Below are 24,220 nucleotides of genomic sequence, written 5' to 3'. Positions count from 1 at the left end.
TCCACTCTTACTTTCTCTGCATCAGTCAGACCTGCCTTATTTACTGTCACAGCCCTGCTTTTGGAAAGGAACACACACGCAGGTGCACACACACACCCTTTCCGCAGGTCACAGTGTATTTTCCAGCTTAGCAGGTTATCCCCAGACATGTGAAAATTTAAGCAGCAAACACCAATTCCAGCAGCAAGGACGCTGTGGATGCATCTCCTGCAACGGCTTCAGGCGAACAGGGAGGGATAGGGACACCGCGGCCTCTTCCCATGCCAAGAACCCTCACATGACAGCAGCCTGACCTTTAAAAAAATTGTTGTCCTTGTTAAAAAACACCTTAGAAAGTGACATTGCTTCTGCTTTCTAATATGAAGGGTTGCACAGGCATTTTAAATGCCATTTGGGTGCTTTCTGAAATACCTGATGACCCGCAGCCTTCTCCCATTGCTTACATTTACTACTTTTGCCCCATCAGCCTGGGTAGCCAGCTCAGAGTAGAACCCTTCCCAGCTCTTCAGATGATTTCCACTATCGCTCACTCAGGCTATTAGGATTCTCAATGCGTGTATCTGGTTTCCAGTAGTACAAGCTGCTTCTTAAAGGTTATAGTTTGTTTTAAATAGCACAGCCATCTGTCCTCCGGTGGCTCATGGGAGCTGAAGAAATCGAAGCAGCCAAAACAGAATTTTTCAAACTGTCAGGTTTTCATTACAAACATTTTGCTTTGAAACAGAGTCATGTCCTGAAAAAAAAAAAATGAAAAATGAAGTTATGAATTTTTCTTGTGTATTACAAACACTGTGACTCTCGCTTTAGCAGTTTCATTGTGTTGTTAGAATTTCATCAATGCAAATATCTGGCCTGAACTTCGCCAGCTCTAGGCAGTTTACAAACCACAGGACAGTCCTCATTGGTGCGCTTCTAGTCTTTGAACCAAAAAATGTTCATTTATTACAGGTAGCCACAACACACAGAACCAATGCACAGCATTAAGAAAAACTATTCATGCACATATGGAAGTCAGGCACATGGACCTGCATTTTTTTTCCCCCCACTTCCTAAACGTCAGCTAAAGCTCCAAGTTCAACTCTTCTACAAAGTTAAATCAATTTGTTTACTTAATTTGCAGGACTCACTTTTTAAATTCAATGTTATTTTTGAGGGAAATGGGATTAGAGGACACAGGACAACTAAACCCAGCAGCCGTTACCAGCTGAATTGCTAATGCTTTGCTGGAAAAACAAAAATATATGAGAAGCAATCAGTATTTCCTTAGGTAAATGCTGCTCCACATCAGAGAACCAAGTACAACCCCGCAGGCATCATCTACCCCCCAGCGAAAATGCTGATGTGCCCCTCATACTGCCTTGTAAAAGCCCACATTATGAGCCATTGCCTAGGAGCATCCCAGGAGACGAGACAGACAACAAACATAATATTAATCAGAACAACATACCAAAGTTTATTGATTACTTCAAACAAAAGTCTCTGTAATGAAAAAAGAGCAAGTTGCATTCATAAAAGGTAACATTCACATTCAATTTCCTTTATATAAAGCAACATAGATGTATAAAATTGCATTTAAGTGAAAAAAATGTAAGATTGCAGTCCTTTTTTTGCAAGAAGCCGAAAATGTATCTTCTCATTGCCTGTATATAATTTACATTTTCTACATACTACATGGTTTTTAAAAAAATTCCACAGCTGGGAAACTGGATAAACGGTGCAGTATTATGTACGTTTTTCAACTGTGTGTATACAAATTGAATTTTAAGCTTTATGCACAATTCCAAGTCATTTATAATATTCTCATAATGATTAGGATTAGTTTTTGAAAAGTAGTTCTGACTACACCAAGTTCCTCCTTTATCACGTAATGGTTTCAGAGGGTATCACTAACCAGTGATTAAACTTCAAGAATTATTATGAAAAAAAAAAACCCAGCCTTTTTTCCTTCAAGTTTTTCCACCGATAAGCCTGTACTGACCTTTTAGCTCACTGAGGAGCACTGTAACAGTGCAGTGTGTATTATGGTACACGAACAATAATCACAGCATCACTGTCGGGTTACTGCCAGCTCAGCATCCTACTGGCTTATACCTTTCAGTCACTATCATAATATTTTCTTCCCTTCTCTAATCCCTAAAGGGGTCTCCTGTTTCCCCTGATTTCACAAGGCATTCACAACAATAGGTATTTCACTGCTGAATGATGAGGATCAGCTCCTTCGCAGGTCCAAAGCAGCCTGACTGTCGTGGCATTCCCGGCAGTGCACTAACTAAATATCCAAGAAAACCTGCATTTTCCCAGAAGAGCTGATATTCAAGGCATTTCAAATGAACTCCAATCCACCTGTCACCACACGTGCCTTGGGTTTGAACATACAGCTATTGCGATGGCTTGTTCCATCCTGAGACAGGACACTTGGAAATGGGAAGCGAAAAATTTGGTTCTCAGAAGGCTCTGTCTTAAAACAGGCTGCAGAAATTAGCCTGCTACGTGGCTTTATTCAGAAAATTCACACATCTCACACACATAGCAAGCTTCACTCTGTTCCCACTAACACCAACAGCAAAACCTCCAGCTGAATTTCACAGGAACAGACTTTGACCCTAGGAGTAGAGTACGACACAAAAGCGAACTGAGTAGCAAAGTGTCAGGGCTGGGACCATTTGGGCTTGGAATGATTTTGAATCACAGGAATTAGGCATTTCAGTGCCCACATTTTAAAGGTTGTGTAAACACAAGTCAGCAATTGTATATTTAAGAAGAAAGGTTAGATTTGGCATATAGAGCGTATCTTTGTTGTATTTACCGCATACTTGATCTGTAGGCACCACATTCTAGCAAGAAAAGTTCCGAATGGGACAAGGTCTGCAAGTTGAATTCTAGGTCTGTGAGATGAGCTAGGAAAAAAAAAAAGGGAAAAAAAAGTCTTGCCCATGGGACATGCTGGAAGTGCAGCTCCTTACTTGCATGCAGCAAGGAGTTGAGCCGCGGTTGCTAACACGGTGCTAACAAACACCACTTGCGTTGAGGCCAGTGCAGTGTGTATGATACAGTGGTCCTGTCTGCACATCCCCTCCCATGCTGGGTGAAAGAAAAGCAGCCACCAGTCATGGGGACTACACACACCCCTCTCCCACTCAGGTAAGGTCCATTGCAAAGTCCTTGTGATGCATGTCAGCAGCTGATGAACATCCTGCTTCCACCAGAGTCAAAGATGGGCCTCAGGGGTGGCAGCCGGACAGCAAGACTCGAATCTTCCAGAAATTAAGTCTGCAGTTCAGCAAAACTTGATGAAGGGAATGTTCCATCTAGTCCCAAATTGTTGTTTCTTTGCATCTCAGTGACAGAAATCAAGCGGGAGCCAAACCCAGTTGCAGTGTAGAGCTTGCTACTTCCAAAATGAGATTTGAATGCTTCTCACAGCAGCTCCTCCACACTGTTCTGCAGAGCACCAGGGCCAGAGGCAGTGAACACGAGGGGGGGACCTTCACACCAAACGGCAGTGGCACATGGTGCTCCATCTCTGCTTATGACTTACAACGAAAAAGCTTTTTCCACAAATGAAGCATCAGAGGAAAAAAAAATATCGAGAGTCAAGCATCTCACCTCTGCTGCGCGCAGCCTAAAGAGAAAAGTTCCCATAACCATGGTACAGGTAGATTTAAAAAGAACATGCCGCTTTAAAAAATCAAATAAAGTGTAAAATGAAACCAGGTTCAGGTATTCCTTTCATTTTTAAACCAGCTTCTTTTTTCTTAGTGCAAATAACTCAAGATGCAGTTTTATATGCCTGCGGGTTTACAGGCACAGCCTGTATCCCTGGGATCTTCCAAGGGCCGCACTGTCACTCAGGCCTTCAAAATGCTGAAGCAACTGCACCACAGCAGCCCAGGCAAAACGGTTGAAACTCTGGCGCAGCCCAACTTTTGAGATTCTTTCCTCCCCACAAAAGCTTCCTTCCATCACAAATAGCCACAATATGAGGGAAAATGCCCTTTCCGTCACCCTCCTCCATCAGGAATAAACCCATCTGCAAACTGGCCGCCGGAGGATGCTCAGGCACTTCCCAGCACAGCGTGTCTCCGCGTGGATACTGCTACTGCGTATGAACCACAGATCGCTTCCCGTCACACCCAGAGGAAGGATATGCAACCGAACGCTTTGCACCGTCGGCAAAGATATCCCCCAAGTTTTCAAGTATTTCTGCCGCATGCATCTGGCAACCCATGGCTGGGAGGGGGCCGAGGGGTCACAGCCCCAGCACCAGGCGAGATGCTCACAGGACTGTATCCAGCTTCTGCGTGAGAGGAGCGGGCTTTCCCTCCCCAGCACCTTCAGAAGCCGTTACTGGGTCTTAAAGTCTGTGCTACTTCTTTGGTCAGGCAGAGCAAGAGACTTCAGCAGCTCTCTGCTGCTCTCAGACAGATTTGCAGCGGGCAGAGGAAGCCCCCCCCCGTGTGAAATGGGGCTGGCACTGCTCTCTTGCACTTCGATTCATGCTGTTTTGGATGAATTCACAGAGGATTTCTCAGCCTCCAATGACGTAGACTTTTCATTTGGCAGAATCATTTTAGAGGTTGGGGAAGCCACAAGACCAAAGACAGATGGGTACCGTGGGGCCAGTGCCCTGGCTACTGCTTTATCAGCACCGCTGCTTACTGTACTTAATTAAAAAGAACTGTTAGGTTAAAACCATGTTTTTTTTTCCTACAGCATGACAATACGCAGTGTTTGTATGGAGCACTTTAAAGTATCCTGAGAGGATGTCTTTCTGCCAAATTAGTAACAGCATCTTCAGTCTTCACATAACCATTCTCTATACGTTTGTATGAGACTAACCTAGGCAGATCAAAGGGGCCAGTCTGCAAAAATCAGAAGGAAAACGCACATGTTTTGCAATTGTTACATTCAGAAATTCATAGAATTTTGCGTTATTTTTAACAAAAAAAAAAAAAAAACACTTAAAATTTTACTGAAGAAGAATCATTAGATCATGATAAAAGTGCCAAATTTCATTCACAACCAAGTAACAGGATGGTAAATCAGTTTGAATAATCCACAAAACACTGTTTAAAGTCTAGAAGTAGCGTGTGCCTCACTGTCCCTTGTGCCTCCCATTCTATCCCAGTGCAGCTGCCTCCCACACCAGTCCGCACCAGTATATGGTAGCGGAGAGCACCACCTAACGTCTGCAGGGAAGGGCTGGCCGCTTGGCTCGCCAGCAGTGCTTGGGCAAGCAGAAACACAGATTTAAGGCACATAGATTTGGACCTCTGGCAAGTCTGGCTCTTGAACTTTGCCATTCTGATTAAACTGGTTTCTTTACAAGTATGTGTGGTTACAAAGGTAGGAGAGGTTTGCAGAAATTTAGCAGTTTTATGTTTGCAGTGGACACCACACAGCTACGTAACATCTCTCTAAAAGTGAAATTGTGAATTCAATTGGGCACTTTTACTTTTTTTATTCTGCTATCAGCTTACTACGACGTTTAAAATCAAGTAAACTTGTACTAGGATGCTCTCTGTCTGTGTATATACAGACAGACACAGAGACATGCCCACTGTACCAGAGAAGTACATGTTTAGTTTCAATCTATGCAGATGAATTAAAATGTACTTATTTCCATCTGACAGAACAGCATGCACCCTAGAAAAAGGGATTTTGGTACAATTCAGATGCAATACTGGAATCATTTTAATAGCAGAGATCTGAATACTTCACTGTGAATACACCAGCATTAGCTTTTACAATCCCCATTAGCAAGATTCACTGACTGTATTCACCAGACTAAGTTGTCTGTTAATATTATGCTAAAATATCAGTTATATTGAATCACTTGTTTACATACTGTGAAATATTTCAGTTTGAGAGGATCTGTGCACACCTGGGATTCTGTAGAGGTTGGATAGGGCATCCCCAATTTAAAATGCATCCCAAGCATTGCATCTCCATTCCACAAGGACAGGTGCCCCACACCAATAGTCAAGAGGATTATAAGAACCAGTTTAATTGATTTGGGGGGGAAGGGTTACATTCGGTTAATCAAGGCCTTTTAAAACCATCCCAACTCCTTCGGGCAGGGTACCTGTTACAACACACTAGACTCATCTGAGAATGTTCTTAAAAGAAGTGGTCTGACAGAAGGTCTGGCCGACAATGAATCAGGTACCTTCCTGCTGCTCTGCAACAGCGAGGCAAAAAGACTTGTAGCATATGCAACACTTGCCCCTTCCTAACAGTCAAACAATATAAGACACACACAGGTCTTTTCACAGCTAAGTAATATCATAAGGGATGTAGCGATACACACTGTCTAAATACACAGTAATTAATACTGAATGGGTTTTGCAGTGCAAGAGGCACGGAGAGTATTCAGAAACTAGCCCCGCTTCCTGAAATCACTAACTTCAGGCTTGGAGGTTTATGTTACAGGTGCTTTCAAGGAAGCAGTAAACCATCCTTGATCTCCTCGTAAATTATATTCTTAAATTAGTGAGCCATACAGGAGATCTGCAGCGAAACCAAACACAAGGCACTGTGCTCTGGGGTAGCCTCATCATCCCCACAGTCAGTAATTTCCAAGACTATCCCCTGTTGTGTTGTGAGGGTTGAGCACAGTGGCTTATTTGCTTGTATAAAGAACAACAGTAGCATTAAGTTGGATGGACTGGGCAATACAGGCACCTGGGGAGCTCTTCCTAGACCAAACCTGTTTGCTAGGTCATCCAGAGCGGCATCAAAATTGAGTCCACTTTGCCTCGTGCTTTAGAGAAGTTTGTATCAACCCCAGTGATAAACAAAACTACAGTGGGACAGAGAGTGTAACCAGCGTCAGCCAAAACCACATCCCGTGGACATTCCAAACACGACCAGCTCACCCACCTGAGGTGCAGCAGGAGACCAAAGGGGAAGAGACAGACGAAATATTTAAGCGAAAGATTTGAATTCAAGCAAGAGGAGGGGGGAAAAAAAGCAGGGTTTTGCTGGGTGAGCAAATCTAAACAAGAGTTTTCAGGAGTTAGGTGTTAGAAAGAGGGGAAAAAGCAGTAGAGCAAGCAACACATAGTGACTCAGAAAAGAAATCACCTTATTCACTCCAAGAAAAGCTGTGATTGCTGGAAGTTTGAGAAAGCATGAAGATAGTGGATGTTCCTGAGGAAGGAAGGCGCTTCGATACCTAGTTCACAACAGCACAAAAGACAGAAAATTGCAGTCCGAGAGAGAGAAAGGCAGAAACCAAGGAAAACACAAATGCGCCTTGCAGTTAAACAAAACAAAACACTTCCACACAGAAAATTTAATAAAGACTGAGCAGAGCCAATGCATTGTGGTATAGGAAACTCAGGAGGAAAATGGTCCAGTTGAGGTCAAGGGCAAATGCCCATCAACCTGGCCTCAGTCCATCCTCCCCCTCCAGAGGGACCCTCGGATTTCAAGCTGGGGCTTCAGGCACCTAAGTAACTGCCCTAATCTTATTTCTCACTTTTTGGTCCCCTGGGAAAAAATACATTTTTTTTTTTTTCATTATTAAGGTCAGGATTCTCAAAAGGGTCTTGATTTGAAATCATCAACCTGGACTTAGATACATTTAAAATTTAGGCGACTGACTTCAGCATCTGACTGCTGATACAGACATCTGGAGCCGCTATCTGCTTCAGGCTTAAAAAGCTCTTAGTCAAAATGTACATTTAAATAAGGCTCAGTCTGTGTGTAATTTGCTATGCACAGGCGAAGAGACTTTTCTAGTTGACACTTACTTTGTTTTGCTAAACGATTTCACAAGAGACTTTTAAAATGCATATAAAGCACTCTTGAAAGCAAGTATTGCACCGGGGAATGGATCTTCTGGCCATCAGCTAAAGGTGAAAATGGGTCACCTCTCAGAAGTGTGGAGCTGAGGCTCAGTAACCCCCAGATCACCGGCCTCAAACTGTCCTATGTCTGTGGCTGAGAGCAACTCACTCCCAGCCAACAGAGACGTCAGGCTAGAAACAATTAAGCGATATTTAACTGGAATAAATTTAACTGGAATAAATTACATGAAGAGTCTAAGAATTCAGCTACACTTCTTATATCATCTCCGTTACTTTCACCTTAAACAGTTTAGGGTTTTTTTTTTGTCATGCAGATACATGTTCTACCTCACTGATACTGTGCCAAACTTGTACTTCAAATGTTATGGGAGGAGAAAATCTTTACTACTTCATTGTGAATATTTTTTGTAATCCAGATAATATTTGTTTTTAAATAAGGACCAAAGATAAATTATCCCAGGTGAGGAAAATCCACTGAAGCCTCATGGGATAAAAAATTCTAGGGGAGAACCCTGTTTCGAACCTCAGTATGGGAAAGTCAGCCCATGGTTTCCTGGGACACAGTCAGACCAGTTGGGTACTGGTGAGCTGGTACCACGGTGCTGGTCCAGGGCACAGCTGGCAGATTGAAGTCCCCTCTGCTTTAGCCAGTGAGAGTGACGGCCAAACCCACTCTGCCAACACCTGCTGGGTGACAGCAGGGGGTGACCCCTGTCCCTTCAGCTGGGCTCCACCACTGCCTAAAGACCCGCAAACCCGATGGCAAGAGGCCAGGCAAGATGCTGCATGCTGACCCGAGGCAGGACTTGCTGATGTTGCAGGAGGAAAGAGAGGGGCTGCAGGAGGGAGGCCAGGCATAGGGAGCAGCGGAGGCACAGCCAGGCTGAGCAGGGGCTGACGGTGCTGTCGGGATGTTTGGCACCTCTGGGCAAGCAGAGAGCAAGGGACAGGAGCGGGTGTCTCAGCACAGCGCATTCAGCAATTGCAGGAGTGATGACAAAAACTTTTTATAAAGAGAGTTTACACCTCTCAAACGAACCCTTCTCCTCAGCAGTGGAGGAAAGGTGTTAAGAAACCAGGCCACTTTCAAGGAGAGCTAGACACTGCAGGCTAACGTCACAGCACGAGCCCTGGGCAGATGTGACAAGATTTGACCCTGTTCCCACTGCACCAGAACCTGGAGGACATACCCAAGGGGAACACCGTGGGCATGTCCTATGACATAAAAACAAGCAGCTTCTTTTTAGGACACTATGGCGCATTTGATGATCAGTTCATGTTGGAAAAGGGCTATGGCACTTCTATAAGAGACAGCAGGTTTCCAGCTAGTGAAGGCAACTACAGAAAGGCATGGGTTGAGCCTCTCCTAGTTATATATCTAGGCAGTATTTTTAGATGAGCTTCTGGCACGTGAAAGAAGACGACAAGAGTCCAGAAAGCTTTTTTGAGATGTGAATAGTACACTGCAATGTTACAGGTTCATCTGGTGCTTAAAAGTAAGAGAGGTCTTCCTAAAAATACTGTGCGATACATCGACTTATTCCTTACCTGATGACTTTTCTCTTTTATATTTTTTAAAACTATTAGAAGAATTTCTGGGAAAAGGCTGATAAAGATCAGGAGAATTATTGCCAGCCATGTGGAAAGAGAAGTCAGCATATGGGCAAATACAAAATACATTCTTTGCTGCTTCAAAAAAGGCCTGTAAAAGAAAGGATACAAATAAATTCTGGTTAACACTGATTTCCCAAGGAGGTCAGAATCAAACGCAGATTCAGAGCAAACCATTAGCAGTAACGTCTCTCACTGAGATGGAGATGGATACAGCCTGCACAGAAACACACTGTCCATCCTCCTAATGCATCTCCTGCCTTCAACCGCACTAGTTTTGGAGGACTGTCTTGTCACCTTACACAATGTATTTTGCATCTTCCACATCTGCTTAATTTTGGGATGGGGAGGAGTTTGAATTATGCTACGATGACCAATTTTGCTACTATCACTGAAAGATAAATCATTCACCCTGTTGAAAAACAGATAATTCCATTTCAACTTTGGACATTGCTGTAGCTTGTTTTGCTTTTGATGGTGGAAATCCACAGACTCTTGGTCCCAATAGGTTATTTGAGCCTTTCTCCCTCCTCCCTTGATAACGCAGGAGAATCAACAGATGCTTGTGAAAAATCCCTCATAAATAACTGATGACAAGGATGCCAAAGCAGTAGTTGCTTAGCATTAACTCAAAATTATTGAGCTATGCAAGTTAAATCTACCAGTAGAAAACTCAAACATTTCAGCACAGCGATTTGGTGAGATTGTAGATCTGAATCTGTTGGTGAGGAATGCTAAGAATCGAACAAAGCCTGTGACCCCAATTAAATTACTGAAATTATTTCCAGGTCTTTACTAGCAGGCTGCTGGGTCAAGGATCTAGCCAATGACCCACTAGCCCACGGCAAAGCAAAGATACTGTGAACACCAACACGAATGCCTATTCCAGCAGAGGAAATAGAAAACTAATAATATTTGCAATGATTTATTGCTTGCCTGCTTTTGCAACACATTAAGCCTAAAATCCTGTCTGCACTCAAATCAATGAGAACTACTTCTCCTACTCAGATCCACGATTTCAGCAGCAAGATCTGTGTTTTCTCCTGTTTTATTTCTCCCTCTTAAGCTGCCTCAGACTGCTGCGTCTTCTTGTTCTGCGTCTACCTCATCTTTTCTTTCCTTCCATATCACTGGGTTTCTTTACACCACCAATTTTTCCTTTCTTTCCCATCCGCTTATCCACAAAGATCCTAAAGTATTTAGCCCAGAACCTCCCAGAGAAGACAAAGGCCTCAGAACCATGGGGAGAAAAGCAAACCATCTCTTGCCAAAACCAAGCACCAGGATGGCAACCAGGTTGTTATCTGCTTTTAGATGATCTCTTCGGGAGGGAAAGGAGCATGGTTCAAATATTCCGCCATCTATAAATGTCTGGATAGCCCAACCACGAGGATGCTGCAGCCACGTCCCCAATAAAGCCAGAGCTGCTGGCATTCCGCTAAGAAAACACCACGGAAAGAAGATACAATACTTGCCAAATGACTCCTCCCCAAAAGAACGAGAAAAACACATAGAAGGCAAGGGAGCCCCAGATCACAAAGTGGTTCATCCACGTCCAGAATCGGGTATCTAACGCTAGCTGCGTGAATAAAAAGACAGAACAGGCATTAAATACAGAGTGAATTTGATTGTATATATGAAATTGTATATATGAAACTTCAGGCTGCTTTTACAATAAGGTGGAAAATTCTTTAAACAGCTACCTCGTGGCATATGTACACCAGGGAAAATATTTTAGGTATCTACAGACTGGCACAGTGTCAACAGGGAAGCAGTGAGTTTCTAATTGTAGCTGACACTTTTTAATAGAATACATCTGATGCAACTTCTGATGTTACAGGAAATAAATGTCTAAAGGTTACAGGGATTGTAATTGCCTCCTGCCACCACCTGCTGCCCTGAACCCAGCACAAAAGACCTTTTGTAAGGTCTCATAAAATCTCTTCATTCTGGAAAGCTCCATGAAACAAAGCAGATTTGCTATTGTTATTTGACAGATGTGCTTTTGTGATCCCTCCAGTGCTTAGCAGTGTCTGAAACAAGGTGGACAATCCCAAGTTCTCTATTGTTCCTCTCCTCTTGAATACAAGGGGTCAAATTACGAGAAAAAGTAAACTTTAATCAACTAGAGTTCTCAAAAGAGGACAAAAGAATAGGAAAGTAATTTAAACAAATCATAAATGCTTATAGACCAGCACACCCCTTATATATATAGACCATATTCTACACAGAACAGTGGTCAAGAAGCTACTTGGCAAGTTCTGCCTGTATGGAAGAGAAGATTTAAGTGTAGGGGGGGACATATTCATAGTAACTTAATTTTCAACACATTTACTGCATTGATTGTGTGATCTTGCATCACAGCACATACACAAACACTGGAAAATGACTGCAAAAATAAGTGACTGAAAAAGAAAGGAAGATTCTAACCTTCAGAGTGACAGTGAAAACCAGCACGGTGAAAACAATCGTCCCAAAGGTCCAGTTCCCAAAAACCTGAAAAACACATTACGTTGCCACAGATGTCTTTGTCATCTCCTTGAAGAGGCACAGAAACAACGAGGACAAGGGTGCAAGCAGGGACTGGGGCGGAAGGACAAGATGGAGCGACTGCTAGAAGGGACGGATGCTCAGACAGGCGCTGGGTGCCCAGCACGACTCGCCACCAACTACACTACCTTGTGCCATGCAGTGCCACACAGACGGGTGACCCAGAGTTGGGACAGCGACAGGTACAACCTCCTACTAACAGCAATATTGATTAAGGATACAAGTCATTGGACCACCTGTATTTCATGATTTCTTGGTAATTTACTGAGTTTCTGCTTTCCCGTGATACCTCTGCTCATCATCTCATTTTAGTCCCATTTGCAGAATGCACCAATGGGTATTTTTCCATCTGGTTTGGTTTGCAGGTACTAGTGACTACGCACGACAAAGAAAAGCAGATACTGTATATTAATCCAAATGATGGCAATGAATGGGAGGGATGCTTACCAAAGGCTGTCAAGATCTGAATGCATACATTGAAACAGAAAGTGAAATGTAAAAGTTTTCAAAAAATGCAAAAAAAAGTCAATAGGAGCGAAAAAGGAGTCAATCAAACATATATGGATATTATGAACAATTGCTGGTAGCAGTTCTTACAGGCATAAGTGTTTACAACACAGGACATAACCACAGACCTTATTGTAGTGCCACATAAGACTTGGCCTCTCAAGCCATTTGCAAAACATCTCAGTGCTTCATGTTTTATTCAAACACAACCAGAATGGCTACAAATACAGAAAAGCACTGAATATACAATACAGGGGCTTGACTGCTTACAGCTGGGACCATAAATGTTGGCACTGATGCAACATGTGCATATACATACATAAATTTCATCAGCTGTTCTCCAAGTGTTAGTTGCTACAAAAACCCTAAAGTATTTAAAGGTCACAAGTGATGGTATAAAGAAGTCTTCTACCAGCTGAGGCCTGATAACATGCTGCATATTCCCTTGGGGAAAGGTCCTGAGACTGCCCAAGTCACCACAAGTGGCAGCCGCACAGTACTAATGCTTTGCTCTGTACTCAGTTAACCCGCAAAAGGTAAAAAAGAAAAAAAAAAAGAAAGAAAGAAAAAAAAAGGAAAAAGAAACATAAATTCAATCTTTTCCCCCTGCCCTTCTGTGCAAGTTAACCCACAGCAGCACCCACACCTCGCTCACGCGGTGATGCAAGCGCTTGTCCTGACACAAGAGGCACGAGCGAGCAGACAGCAGGGTGAACTGCCCGTTCGTTCTGACAGCAGTGCTGACTTATGCTGGCTTTGAAATGGTAGCAAAACCCCAGCAGCAGCCTTGCAAAGGGGGAAGGGTGGCTGAAATCACCCCTCGAAGCAGGTGCAGCATGCTAGCAGCCTTGTACCATGTCTGAGTGAATGAGCAGCATCTTATCAAGGCGAGCTAATTCAGTTACTCGCAACCTGCTGAACACGTGCCAAATTACACACAGCACAGTGGTGGGAAGGACGGACACTGCTCCTGCCCCGGGCCAACACCTGGGACCACACAGAAGAGTGGAAGAGCACTGTGCAAAGCTCACTGCATTGGAATAAAGCTGTGTGTAAGACTAGTTATTTTACCTAGTGAGTATAATCAGCTCTGCCCTGTTTCCATGGCAATTTGGAAAACGTTTTCTTTCAAGTGTTCGCTGCAGAATCGCACCATAAGCAAGGCTACACCGTCGGACAAGACTCACAACACACAGCACAGATTAAGCGTGTAGATATTCCCTGCCAGGTGCATAAAACAAGCAGTGCACAAAAGAAACACCCATCTTTCTTTTTTTGGTGGCGTTACCTTTCCGTTATCTTCCAACGATGAATTTTGAAAAAGAAAATAAACCCCAAAGAAAAACACGAGTCCTTCAAAGGCGCCCAGAAAGGTCCAGTACAGGAACGGCCTCCACTGCAGCATTGCATTATCTGAAACCTTCCTGCCAAGAGACGGAGTAACAAGAACATCACCGTCACGTTTAGGATGCGCTGCAAAGCCCTTCGCAGCCAGGTGATCAGCGGGCTTTGGAGCAAGCCCTTGCTGTAGGAGACAAGGAAGTAAAACACATAAATATCTGCCAGTGTACAAGGCATAAACAACATTCACCATATGCAGCTGCTAATCATGACAGATCATAAGTGGTTCATCATACCCATTTGTTTTGTCCTTCTCTGACAGGTAACTTGGATTAAAATCCAAGCCAGCCCAAAGCAAAGAGCAGTAACACTGTCCTGAGCCTCTTCTACAGCCCCTACACTGCCCATGGTATTCGACATTAACTGCTGAATTTTAAAACCAGAGCAATAGGGGAAGAAAAGTCATATGGGATGTAGCAAAACTGTGGTGTGTTTCCAACTTATTGTTGAATGCACAAACCCCCTCTTTAAGAAAAGCTCTGCAAGTCCCCATCTTGGAAGTTGTGTTTTTCTGCACAGGCTGAAAATAACGTCCTGAGTCGTTTGGTGGGTGTTTTTAGCACGGGGGTTGCAGCAGGAGGATCTTGGCGGAATATAGGATGAAATCTGGCACAGAGGCAGGAGCAGCAAAAGGATGTGCTATGGGCAGAGCTCCACACGGACCGCAAGCAAAGCCCAGGGCAGAAGGGAGTTAGAAAAGTCTCCTGTATCATTATCTTTTCATATTATTTTTTATTTGATTTTTGATTTGAAGATTGATGGGGTATAAAAGTATGTTTATGGCAAAACCAAAAATCCCCATTTCTTCTCATTTTTCTTCCCAACTACTAAAGCAACATATCCATTTTCAGCACCTTGCAGCTGGCGTGGTGCTGGGTCCCTGTGACTGCAGTTTCCAAAGCAAATCTCTACTGAATTCCATGCACGATGATGTAATGACAATGCTCTAACACATTGCAATTTGGGTATGAGTAAGGAGCATGGATAAACCAGACTGTAAGTGGGTTTTATCACAAGGAGAGAAAATACGACCAACTTCCTCACCGCGAGCTCTGTTTTGCATTCATATTGATGTCCTGCAGCGCTCATCGTAAACAGGCTTTCTGCTGCGCCTCAGACTAGAGATCTGCACTGCAGCAACTCAGCACTTCATACAGCAGAGGCGCAGCAGTCGTTCTGCATTCAGCAGCACATGCACAGTCATGAATATTCAAACTAAAGCTATCTGCCTGCACAATAAATCTGTTTTCTCTCTATGGACAGACCCCAGAGTTCAGACAGCCCACCAGGTGAACGCACAGGGGTGTGCTGTTATTGCTCTATGCTGCACAATATTCAATTACCAATTTATTTAAAAATACATGCAGTGCCATTTTCCCATACGAGTGGAGGAACACTGAGATCTAATCAATCATGCATTTAAGTACTTATTTCAAAAGCACCCATGCCCTCTTCCTAGCCTTACAGCCCTTGCATTTGCTGATTTTTCTATAACTAAGCAAATTTCATCTAATATCTTTAGGAACCTGCTAATTCCCTTTGCTGTCCCTGCGAAGGCATCGCTCTTAGCTCAAGCATGGCTTTGCCATACACAGCTCTGCCGTGGCTGAGGAGCATCACACAATGGGGACAGGGCTTGCACTGGAGGCACTGACCGGAGCAGCCCTGACTTTGTCTCTCCCCACAAGGGTGAGCCTGCCTCCGTCAGGCAAGGGAATGAGCAACAGAGATGCATAAACGGGGACTTTCCTAAAGAAGCACCTTCCTTAGTCCTTGCTGAAGGGCTACAGCCAGTCGCGTGTGTGTGGGCAAGGGTAGGAGGAAGATGAGAAGAAACTCTGTTTCTATGGGACGTTGGAACCCCCTCAGTCGCAACCAAAGGAAGAGAAAAAGCAACCAGCAAAGCACAGAGAGAGACAGGTTCCTCTTAAACTGTGCTTCCCCTGGGTAACATGGCAGAAAACTCAGAGTGTGTGGATCCAAGAGCAGAGTTCCCTGGTAATAGGGTCTGATACTGGGATTTGGCCTGTAGAGGGGAAGCCGGGGTGAGGATATCCATTTAGATCAACTGAGAAACTACCTGCCTGATCTGGGCTTCAGGAACATTTGTCTTTCTGAAAATTAATGGATCTTTTTTTCTCCTGAAAGCTACATCACCCCTTCATCCATTACACACACTATCATGTTCTTGGCTCATGCTGCCTGGCTCAAAGCTAACGTGGATGAATGGTCTGGCCACACTCGCAGCTTGATTTTTCATATGGATGAAGAATTCCACCTGCAGTTTATTTTTTCACAGAGACACAGTGGTGAATTTTCCTAGGCCAGATACTGCTAGAGAGCATAAATAAGTAGAAACAGGCAGTAAACAGGACATTGCTCAGCTCTGATGCTGAAGCAGCAGAGCGAGCAGGGACAGAAACAGTCCTTTCTGCAGCTCATGGTGACCCTATCACCGAGACGGGACAGGTACACCTGCTTACACCCCTGCATCAATTGAACTTAAACCGTGGTTAACCAAGTTGCACGGAGGCTTGCCAACACCAGTGGTACTCACATGTACAGCTGAGGATCTGAGGTCAGCGTGTCGATGTTGATATGCTGCTCCAGGAGGCTGTAAGCCAGGATAGGTAGCGATGTGAAGCAGATGTTGTACATGGTAAGATAAGCAGCATCGTACAGGGGCTTAAAAGAGGAAGAATAGGTCAAATGAAACAGAAACTTCACTTCCAATGTTGGAAAGCTTTGCTACTGGCTGGTCTCATCTCCAGCTCATTCTCCAGAAAAATGTGACTAAAGAGCTCTTATCACAGCTTTTCTGTAGCTGCTCTTGTGCTGCTGTTTCTATTAATACACTTGATGTCTCCTGTGACTCTCTAAAGACTAGACTGTTTTAGAGGAACTACAGCAGCAGCTTCTTTTTTCAAAACAAAAAAAAAAAAAAGGCAAATGGTTCTTCCCAGAGAAGCAGACAATTATTTCCTATCATTTACTCTTCCTAACCATTACTCTGGAGCCAAATAGACACAAAAGCCAAAGCTCTTCTCTTCAAGCACATGAGCACACCCATCACATGGATCTGTCCTCTGAAGTTCACTCGGACTCCAAGCAAGTCTCTGATGACACTCACTATGTCTTTTTTTAAAGGCTGTCACAAAAGAATCTACTGTTCTTCCTTTTGCGACACCCCTTTAAAGCAGGCAAGTGCAGCAGAGGAGAAAAGATCAGGAAATTTTTTCTCTTAAGAAAAGTAGAAGTAGCAAAATCAGGTGCTGACAAACCAGCTAAAGGCCTCTCTCATTATTTTAGAGAAGATGTTCATCTGTGTTTACAGGTGGTGGCTGGGAAAAGAAAGAAATCAGAGTTCTTTCTTTTTCTTTATGGGTCTCAAAAATCCTATGCTTCAGATATGGTGCTGAGCAATGAGGTCGGTTCCTACTGTCCTCTAAGGAGAGATGAGGAAGTGACAGGACACCAAAAACTAAGTCTCTGCTAGGAAGCCTCACTGTGCCTCTTGCTTTCTATCGTGGCTTTATAGACATGTTACTAGAAGTTACCTGCTGTGAGAATCCACAGAAGAACTGGTATAAAAACTGCGGTAAAATGAAGCAAAGGTTCTAGGAAAACAAAAGACAAATGGTTGTATTCTCAATTTAAATCCAAATATTTTTTCCTGTTATCAGACATGTTAGGGCACTGTTTTCTACCACGCATAAAACTAATCCAAAAAGCAGTTAGTATCTGCAGAAGACACCAGAATAAAGTCATGCTCACATTCCCCTCTAAGCACTGCTTTCAATTGACAGGCACACCAGAGACACAGCCTGTTCTAGGGAAGGAAAACAGAACTACAGAATAACCTATACATTTTTTCCCCTATTTACTACTTTTTCTGTTGTCAAAGAAACCCACAGTATAAACAAAGAGATAAGCTGCCCACATATCCTTACCTTATAGAAGAAATACTGTACAAGGTGTGCTATTCTCACGTAATATAAATGCCCATGTGCTAGTAGCAATTTTCTTAAATGTTTAAACTTTGGCACAGCATAGTCGCTGTTTCTGGAAGCCTGCCGTCCTTCTTTGCCTTTTATACCTGGAGACAGAAGCACGGCAAGAGTTTAATTCTCACAGGACCAGAATCTGAACTGATCCTATCGCAAAGGCTTAATCCCTAAGGGACTGGAATCTGGACTGACGCTACCCATTATGTTTGTTCATGCCACTCGGTGTTCCGAGTCACGACAGCGGCACAAAGGCAGTATTTCCCTCTCAAATGCCCTAGGACAGCAAAACAGTAATATGCTGGAAGATGTAGTGTGGTTTTGGCTCCACACCACTCCGACCTGCCTCTGGAGCTTCTCAGCTATATTTAGGTTACTGTCTGAGTTCCTATGTAACAGAGTGTGGTGAAGAGTACCTAAGCAAACCTGATAAGAGATAAGGAACTGGTTTTCCTGTGGGCTTGCCTGCATATCCCACAGCCTAGCTATTCCATTGCAGAACTCGGCTTCCTGAGGCATCCCCGCAGAGCAGAGCTCAAGAAAGACAGTTTTGTTCGCTTGCAACAAACTGCACTTTGATCCCATTCATTAGAGGGCACTGCAGCATTTCCAACAGCCTCAAATCAAGAAGCTGCTTTTTCTTTTCCACTGACCCTTCTTTAGCACTATTTAAAAAAAGAAAATCTCCCGTATGTATTTCCCTTATCTCTGACATCAATCTGCAGAAAGAAGGATAGTTGCCAGCCTGATTGTCAGTCATACAGACAGAGCAGACACCACATAATCTGAGCATCAGCCCTCAGAAAACACAGGCAGGTCCTCAGTATTGAGTTACCAGCAGCTGTGACCAGTTAGCCCTAATAAAGTCTGATATTTTCATTACAGTGCCTTTGCAACCACTGCCAGTGACCACCCATCTGTTTGCTACTCGTGCTTTTTTTTTTCTGACCAGCAAGCAACCTTTACCGGCTTGAATTTGGCCATAGAGTCTTTGAACTCAGTCTGCACTTATGACTGATAAAGAGAGGTACTATCAGTTAACAGTATATGATGCTCCTAAGCCTTCATGTGGAGTCAAACCCTGGCTCCAAAGAAAGCAGCAGCAGACTTTCTGCGTTTTTCAGTGGGATCAGTTTAGCCGTGTGCAATCAGAAATTCTGCCTGCGCCTCAACAATGAGCCCCAACAACAGCAGACAGGTCTTAGGTGTCAGATGGGTGAAACCAGGGGTCTTACCTATTCCAACATGGGCTTCCAAAATCATACTAACATCATTTGCACCATCTCCTACGGACAGTGTTATCGGGCTCCCTTTTGTGTTCTTCACCATCCGCACAATCTAAAAGATTTTAAGATGATAGCAACAGAAACCAAAAATTCAGTTAAAAAGCCTCACTTCCAAGAGCCCCCCAGGAAAAGCAACTGGGCTTCTACAGCAGCAAAATAACACCTGGAGAGTTCTGATGAACAAAGTCCCTCATTACTTCCTTCGCAGTCACCAACCAGAACAAAAGCCAAGATCTAGCTGCACAGGGCTGAAAGACAGTATTTAAAAACAAATGGCAGGCCGCAGCACCCTGTCCTCCTCTTCTGCCAGAACCCATTCTCCCAAAGGCAAGGCCTCTCAGACGTTCCAGGAGACAGGAAACCTTCCCACCAAAGAGGTGCAGAAATACACTGCTTATCAGGCGTGGATACCACCAGCCGGCATAAGGAAGTCATGGACTCCACTTGACAAGTTTAGAAAGGAATAAAGAACAAACAAAGGTTTTTCTGTTTATTTCTAATTGCCTGGGACTTGTGGCTTCCTCAGAATGTGTTAAACAATGGTTCTACATTCAGATTTGAAGGACAAGTTTGTTTCCATCACACTCTGAAGCTCAGGCAAGGCTTACACGTAGCCTGGAGAAGTCCTAGCTGATTAAGACTACCAGGTCAAGTCTCAGCTGATGGATTCAAAGTGCATGACATCACCAATGGTGTGCTTCAGATGCTTAAAAGTAGAGTAAATACCTGGGCTTTCTGCAAAGGAGCCATCCGGCAACAGAGGACTGCAGTACATTTCAAGCAGATCTGTAGAAATATGTTTTTGTAATTACTAGAGCTGGAGTCCTGAGAAGGGTTGAGTATCAGCGACAGTGTCGAGCCGTCTATAATTAGGCCGTATTCTTGACTCAACGTCCAGCTTCTGCAACACAATGAGGAAAAGGTTGAAAATAAAATCTGATTTTTAAGGAGTCAATCTAGCCGCTTGCATCACCTTAGTGGAAAAGAAACTGCTTTTGTATTAATCTTCACATCCCTTTTTGGGGGGCTTGGTCGTTTTAAAAAGCTCAAATTCAACGTGCGCCCTTCACTAAGAGAACTGAGTAATTAAGTTACAAACCAGCCAATACTAGAGATGATGAGCGAAGCGAAGGAGCCAGCTGCGGTTGGTGCAAGCTGCCAGTGCCCCGGGCCACAACATCGTTCTATTTCTCTATAAACTTTGATCTGCATCTGAAACACTCATGGGCTGGGTCCTCTTGCTCACTTACCTCTTCAGGCCTCCCCGGTTTTTAGGAACATCCTGAATCAGCTTTTTATGGTATTCCATCAGCAGCTCATGGAGCCGATCTTCCTTTCTTTCATTCTCACCAACCACTTTCACCGTCAGCTCCAACAGCTCAGTGCTGGTCTGGAAGAGCCTGCAGGCGTAGCAGGTGGATTTGGCAGTTTCCATCTTGTCTCCTGTCAGCACCCAAACTTTCATGCCAGCTGTGTGCAGAGCTTCGATTGTCTCTGCTGACTGCTCCTGCAGCCTGCAAGCAGAAGCAAAATATCTCTTCTCAGGTTGGCCCACACTTAATCCATTTAGCCCTTATTTTGTAGGTAGGAAATACCAGCTCAAGAGAAGTCAATTATTTTTCCTCTTGCTGGAAAGACCACTGCTCAGGAATAGGGATTAGAAGTCTGTAATCTCAAATTTTTATATGCAGCCAAAAAAAAAAATCTATCACTGCTTTATACTGTGAGAGCGAAGAGTCAGGAGTAAAGGCTTAATTTACACATGCGGTTACTATAATTGCATGTGAAAATGAGTTGTTTTGATGTGCAAATTAACACTGTGTGCTTAATTCACTCTCTGGAAGTGTGAGTACTTCTGTAGTTTCATTAATAAATCCTAATTTCTACTACACTGGCCAATTTTAGCAACTAGGGCACCGTGTAATGGGCTGTGTCACAGTAATTAATTGCCCTGGACACTTCCAGCATCTGCCTGGCTGCTCAGTTCCACAACAGCAACTCAGGGCCACAATGCAATGTCAGGGAGAAACTGCAGGAGAAATCAGTACCGGTGTTGGGGGTCACCTCTTTACCTGTCTTCCACAGCAGTAGCCCCAATCAAATGCATGTCTGCTTCTGTGTCTTCAAAAACCTTTGCCATCTTTTCCTCCCTGTCCTGCAGAGCCATCTTAGCTTCATTGAGTTGTCTGTCAATTTTGTCGTACTCCTTCTGAGTTAGTTCTTTGAACGCCACACAGAGTGTTCGGTAGCCGTCCTGACAGGAAGAGGGAAAGCAAAAAGAATGGACAAGTTGCCTAAAACCAGATTTTCTTCAGCTCCTCACTTTAGGTTTAGTGCTTTTTTTCCATCATCAGTGTTTCCCATCAGCACTGACTGCGACAGCAATGAGAATCTGTTGGCTTGAGTCAAAAGATCAGTTTCTCTGTGTTTATACAGTAACTTCTTCCCATCAGAGTAACTGTGGTTATGCTATTATGTGCGTGTTACATGGCAGAGAGAAACAGAGAAGGACCACAGCCGAGAGAGTGTATCCAGCAGGGAGAGCAGGGACCAGGTGTCTCCATGACTGCAACCAAACACTTCTCCCATCAGAGAAAACAGCCTGCTATTGTTATTTCTATTTTTAAACTCGCTTGAGAGATGCTTGGACGCAACTGTGATGGAGACCGTATAAGTATATAAAAAAATCAGATAAAGGTGAAAGCCAAAGAAACAGAAAAGGAAAGAAGCCTCACTTCAAAACAATGTGAAGTGACACTCAGATTTTCAACACTTCCCTCCAAAGGAAGGTCACATCCCTATTTTTGGAATAATGCTTTCCTGACCTCAGGAGCCAGCCAAATTCCACCCGCGTGCTCACCATAGCGTTGCGGTCCACGTGGACTTTTGTTTGTTGGATTTCTTCTTGCTGCACCCTCGGAAAAATAGAGGAGTCTGCTCCTTTACAGAAGAGAAGCAACTTTCCTAAAAGCAAATTATAAGTACTTTATAGCATCCACAAGCTGCAGAAAGATTTAACAGCTTCAATAATGAGCAAATAATGCAGAGGGAGGGAATCTGGCAAGATTAAAGAAGGAACAGCTAGAAGCCCAGCTGCCTACTAAAAGTGGCCTTACGCTAACCAGTGCAAAACCTTGTTTGACCTCAGGATGGGACATTGGGTGGCCCTTCCTGCCTCTGAGCAAGCTTTCTGCAACAGGCTGGACAAAGCAGTTTATTTTTTCCTCACTTGGAAGCTTTGGCAACTTTTTCAGGGAAGGCAAAATCAGCATCTCATACCTTACAAGACCAACATTTGAGAAGGATGTTGACCTCCGAGTATTCGTCTGCTATCCCCATCGAAAACCCATCCTGCTCAGCAAACGGTCTCACACCTTCCCTCTGCTGTACTTGTACCTCCAGACTGGAACAAGGCAAGCAGGGAGCTCTCCATGGGTCACTGTCCCCATCCCTGCTGCTGGTCCCCAACAGCTGCTACAGAGAAAGTTAACTCTATCCCAACCAGATCCAGTACAGAATTTAATTAGACCAGCTTAGAAAACCTAATAGCTTAACCTCTCTGGGTTACAGGAAAAAGAGGATATGTTTTGTATTTGTACACATGTATGGGAGTCCAGAAATGCATTTTAACTGTACCCGTGGTGGTTCGCACAATGACACTCATACGGCGACGGACAGGATCAAAGTTCAACACATGGAGAAGCTGGTACCTTAGAAAAAGAAAAACTAAGCTTAGGCCCAGTAAAAGAAAAACAACTTTAAGACAGAAAATCACTAACGACGAGCTGCAGAAATCAATACACTCTACAAGTGGCAGCACCCACTGGGCAATGAATTTTTTACAGCTACTGCACAAGAAAAAGAACTAAAAAAAAATAAACTCCAGTGGTGCTCTGAACGTGGGTCTGAGGGTGTGGGCACCCTGCAGCACAGCGAGCCCCGAGGCTGGGCACCACGCAGCAGGGCACCACATGCTGCAGGCAGCGACATCAGCTCTGGCATTTAATTAACAACTAACACCATAAGAGGAGTAAGAAGTGAAGCTTGCTTGTGAAGGCAAGTTGTCACGGAGCACTGGGATTAGGTCAGTGATTCTCAGATGTCCTCCAAACTGTGAGCGCACGCTGAAATCTAATTATTTTCAGCTTGGGAAGGGGGAAAAAGGTTACAGGGAAGGGAACCATATCACGCAGTTTACGCTTACGGAATCCCACTGCGAGGCCCAGTCTGTAAGATCAGTAGCCACCCCCTGAATGCCTGCAGCCATCTGCACAGCTGGGCATGGATGGGACTGCAGGGCACTGAATGGACCTGAATTTAGACACCACTAACACCGCCAGCAGATTTTTGCAAACACGCCTTTCAGCCTGCACCCTACTGTGCTGTGCTTTGTAAAAAACACAGGAGATTTTTGCAGGTCAGCATGGTTTGAGAGCCCTCGTGGAACTGCTTTGACTTTGCCAGGTTGGCCACGTTGGCCACGTTGACGAAACTCAATTAAGCCCAGTGGGAGCCAGTGCAACACTAGCATCCCTGCTCCGTGGTGGCCCCTGCAGCACTTACATTTCAGTTTCATTCTTTTGGTTTCGTATTTTCATGAAATCATTTTCAAGTCCTAGAAAAGTGAAACCATACCTGTCAATAAACAAAAGGACAGAACAACATTGAAAACACCCATTGGCACATATATTATTAATTAACAACGTTCTCGCTTCACCTCCTGTACTGCAGAGAAGAGCAAAGAAGTTAGCGAGCCTGAGCTAAAAAGCCTGACTGGACGTTTGCTTCTCTATGCAGCGCCTGCTATGATGTTCTGGCACCGCTCCCATGAACTGGAGAGCTGGGCGCCACATCACACAGATGCCAAGAGACTCTGGATGCAGTTCCCTAGGTCTCTGGCAGATTTACAAGCCATGAGCAAGTATATACAGCTCTGCCTACAACCTAGGGGCTGGCAATAGCAGAATCATAGAATGGCTTGGGTTGGCGGAGATCTTAAGGATCATCTAGTCCCAAGATCCCTGCCATGGGGTAGGACACCTTCCAA

General features: G+C 44.1%; 1 protein-coding gene across 7 annotated transcripts in view; it reads right to left on the bottom strand.

Moving 5' to 3' along the window:
* Nucleotides 1-1,429: 1,429 nt before the first annotated feature.
* Nucleotides 1,430-24,220, bottom strand: part of ATP11C (ATPase phospholipid transporting 11C) — a 57,887-nt gene continuing 35,096 nt past the window's right edge. For 5 of the 7 annotated variants that reach the window (XM_009560941.2, XM_054075306.1, XM_054075303.1 and 2 more), the window contains 15 exons: nucleotides 23,737-23,808; nucleotides 22,810-22,883; nucleotides 22,034-22,137; nucleotides 21,246-21,427; nucleotides 20,424-20,687; nucleotides 19,900-20,074; nucleotides 19,123-19,225; nucleotides 17,834-17,979; nucleotides 17,441-17,500; nucleotides 16,441-16,568; nucleotides 13,771-13,906; nucleotides 11,856-11,921; nucleotides 10,901-11,004; nucleotides 9,363-9,516; nucleotides 1,430-4,862 (listed from right to left, as the gene is read on the bottom strand). In XM_009560941.2, the coding sequence (XP_009559236.1) occupies nucleotides 4,746-4,862; nucleotides 9,363-9,516; nucleotides 10,901-11,004; nucleotides 11,856-11,921; nucleotides 13,771-13,906; nucleotides 16,441-16,568; nucleotides 17,441-17,500; nucleotides 17,834-17,979; nucleotides 19,123-19,225; nucleotides 19,900-20,074; nucleotides 20,424-20,687; nucleotides 21,246-21,427; nucleotides 22,034-22,137; nucleotides 22,810-22,883; nucleotides 23,737-23,808 (1,885 nt within the window). In that variant the 3' untranslated portion in view covers nucleotides 1,430-4,745. Of the gene's footprint in view, nucleotides 4,863-6,085; nucleotides 6,182-7,086; nucleotides 7,178-9,362; nucleotides 9,517-10,900; nucleotides 11,005-11,855; nucleotides 11,922-13,770; nucleotides 13,907-16,440; nucleotides 16,569-17,440; nucleotides 17,501-17,833; nucleotides 17,980-19,122; nucleotides 19,226-19,899; nucleotides 20,075-20,423; nucleotides 20,688-21,245; nucleotides 21,428-22,033; nucleotides 22,138-22,809; nucleotides 22,884-23,736; nucleotides 23,809-24,220 lie in introns of all 7 variants that reach the window. The other 2 variants (XM_054075302.1, XM_054075301.1) reach the window with 2 other exon arrangements.

The sequence above is a fragment of the Cuculus canorus genome, chromosome 10, assembly GCF_017976375.1.
Source record: "Cuculus canorus isolate bCucCan1 chromosome 10, bCucCan1.pri, whole genome shotgun sequence".
NCBI lineage: Eukaryota > Metazoa > Chordata > Aves > Cuculiformes > Cuculidae > Cuculus > Cuculus canorus.
Note: the sequence above shows the minus strand (reverse complement) of the source record. Positions and strands in the feature narration are given on the sequence as shown.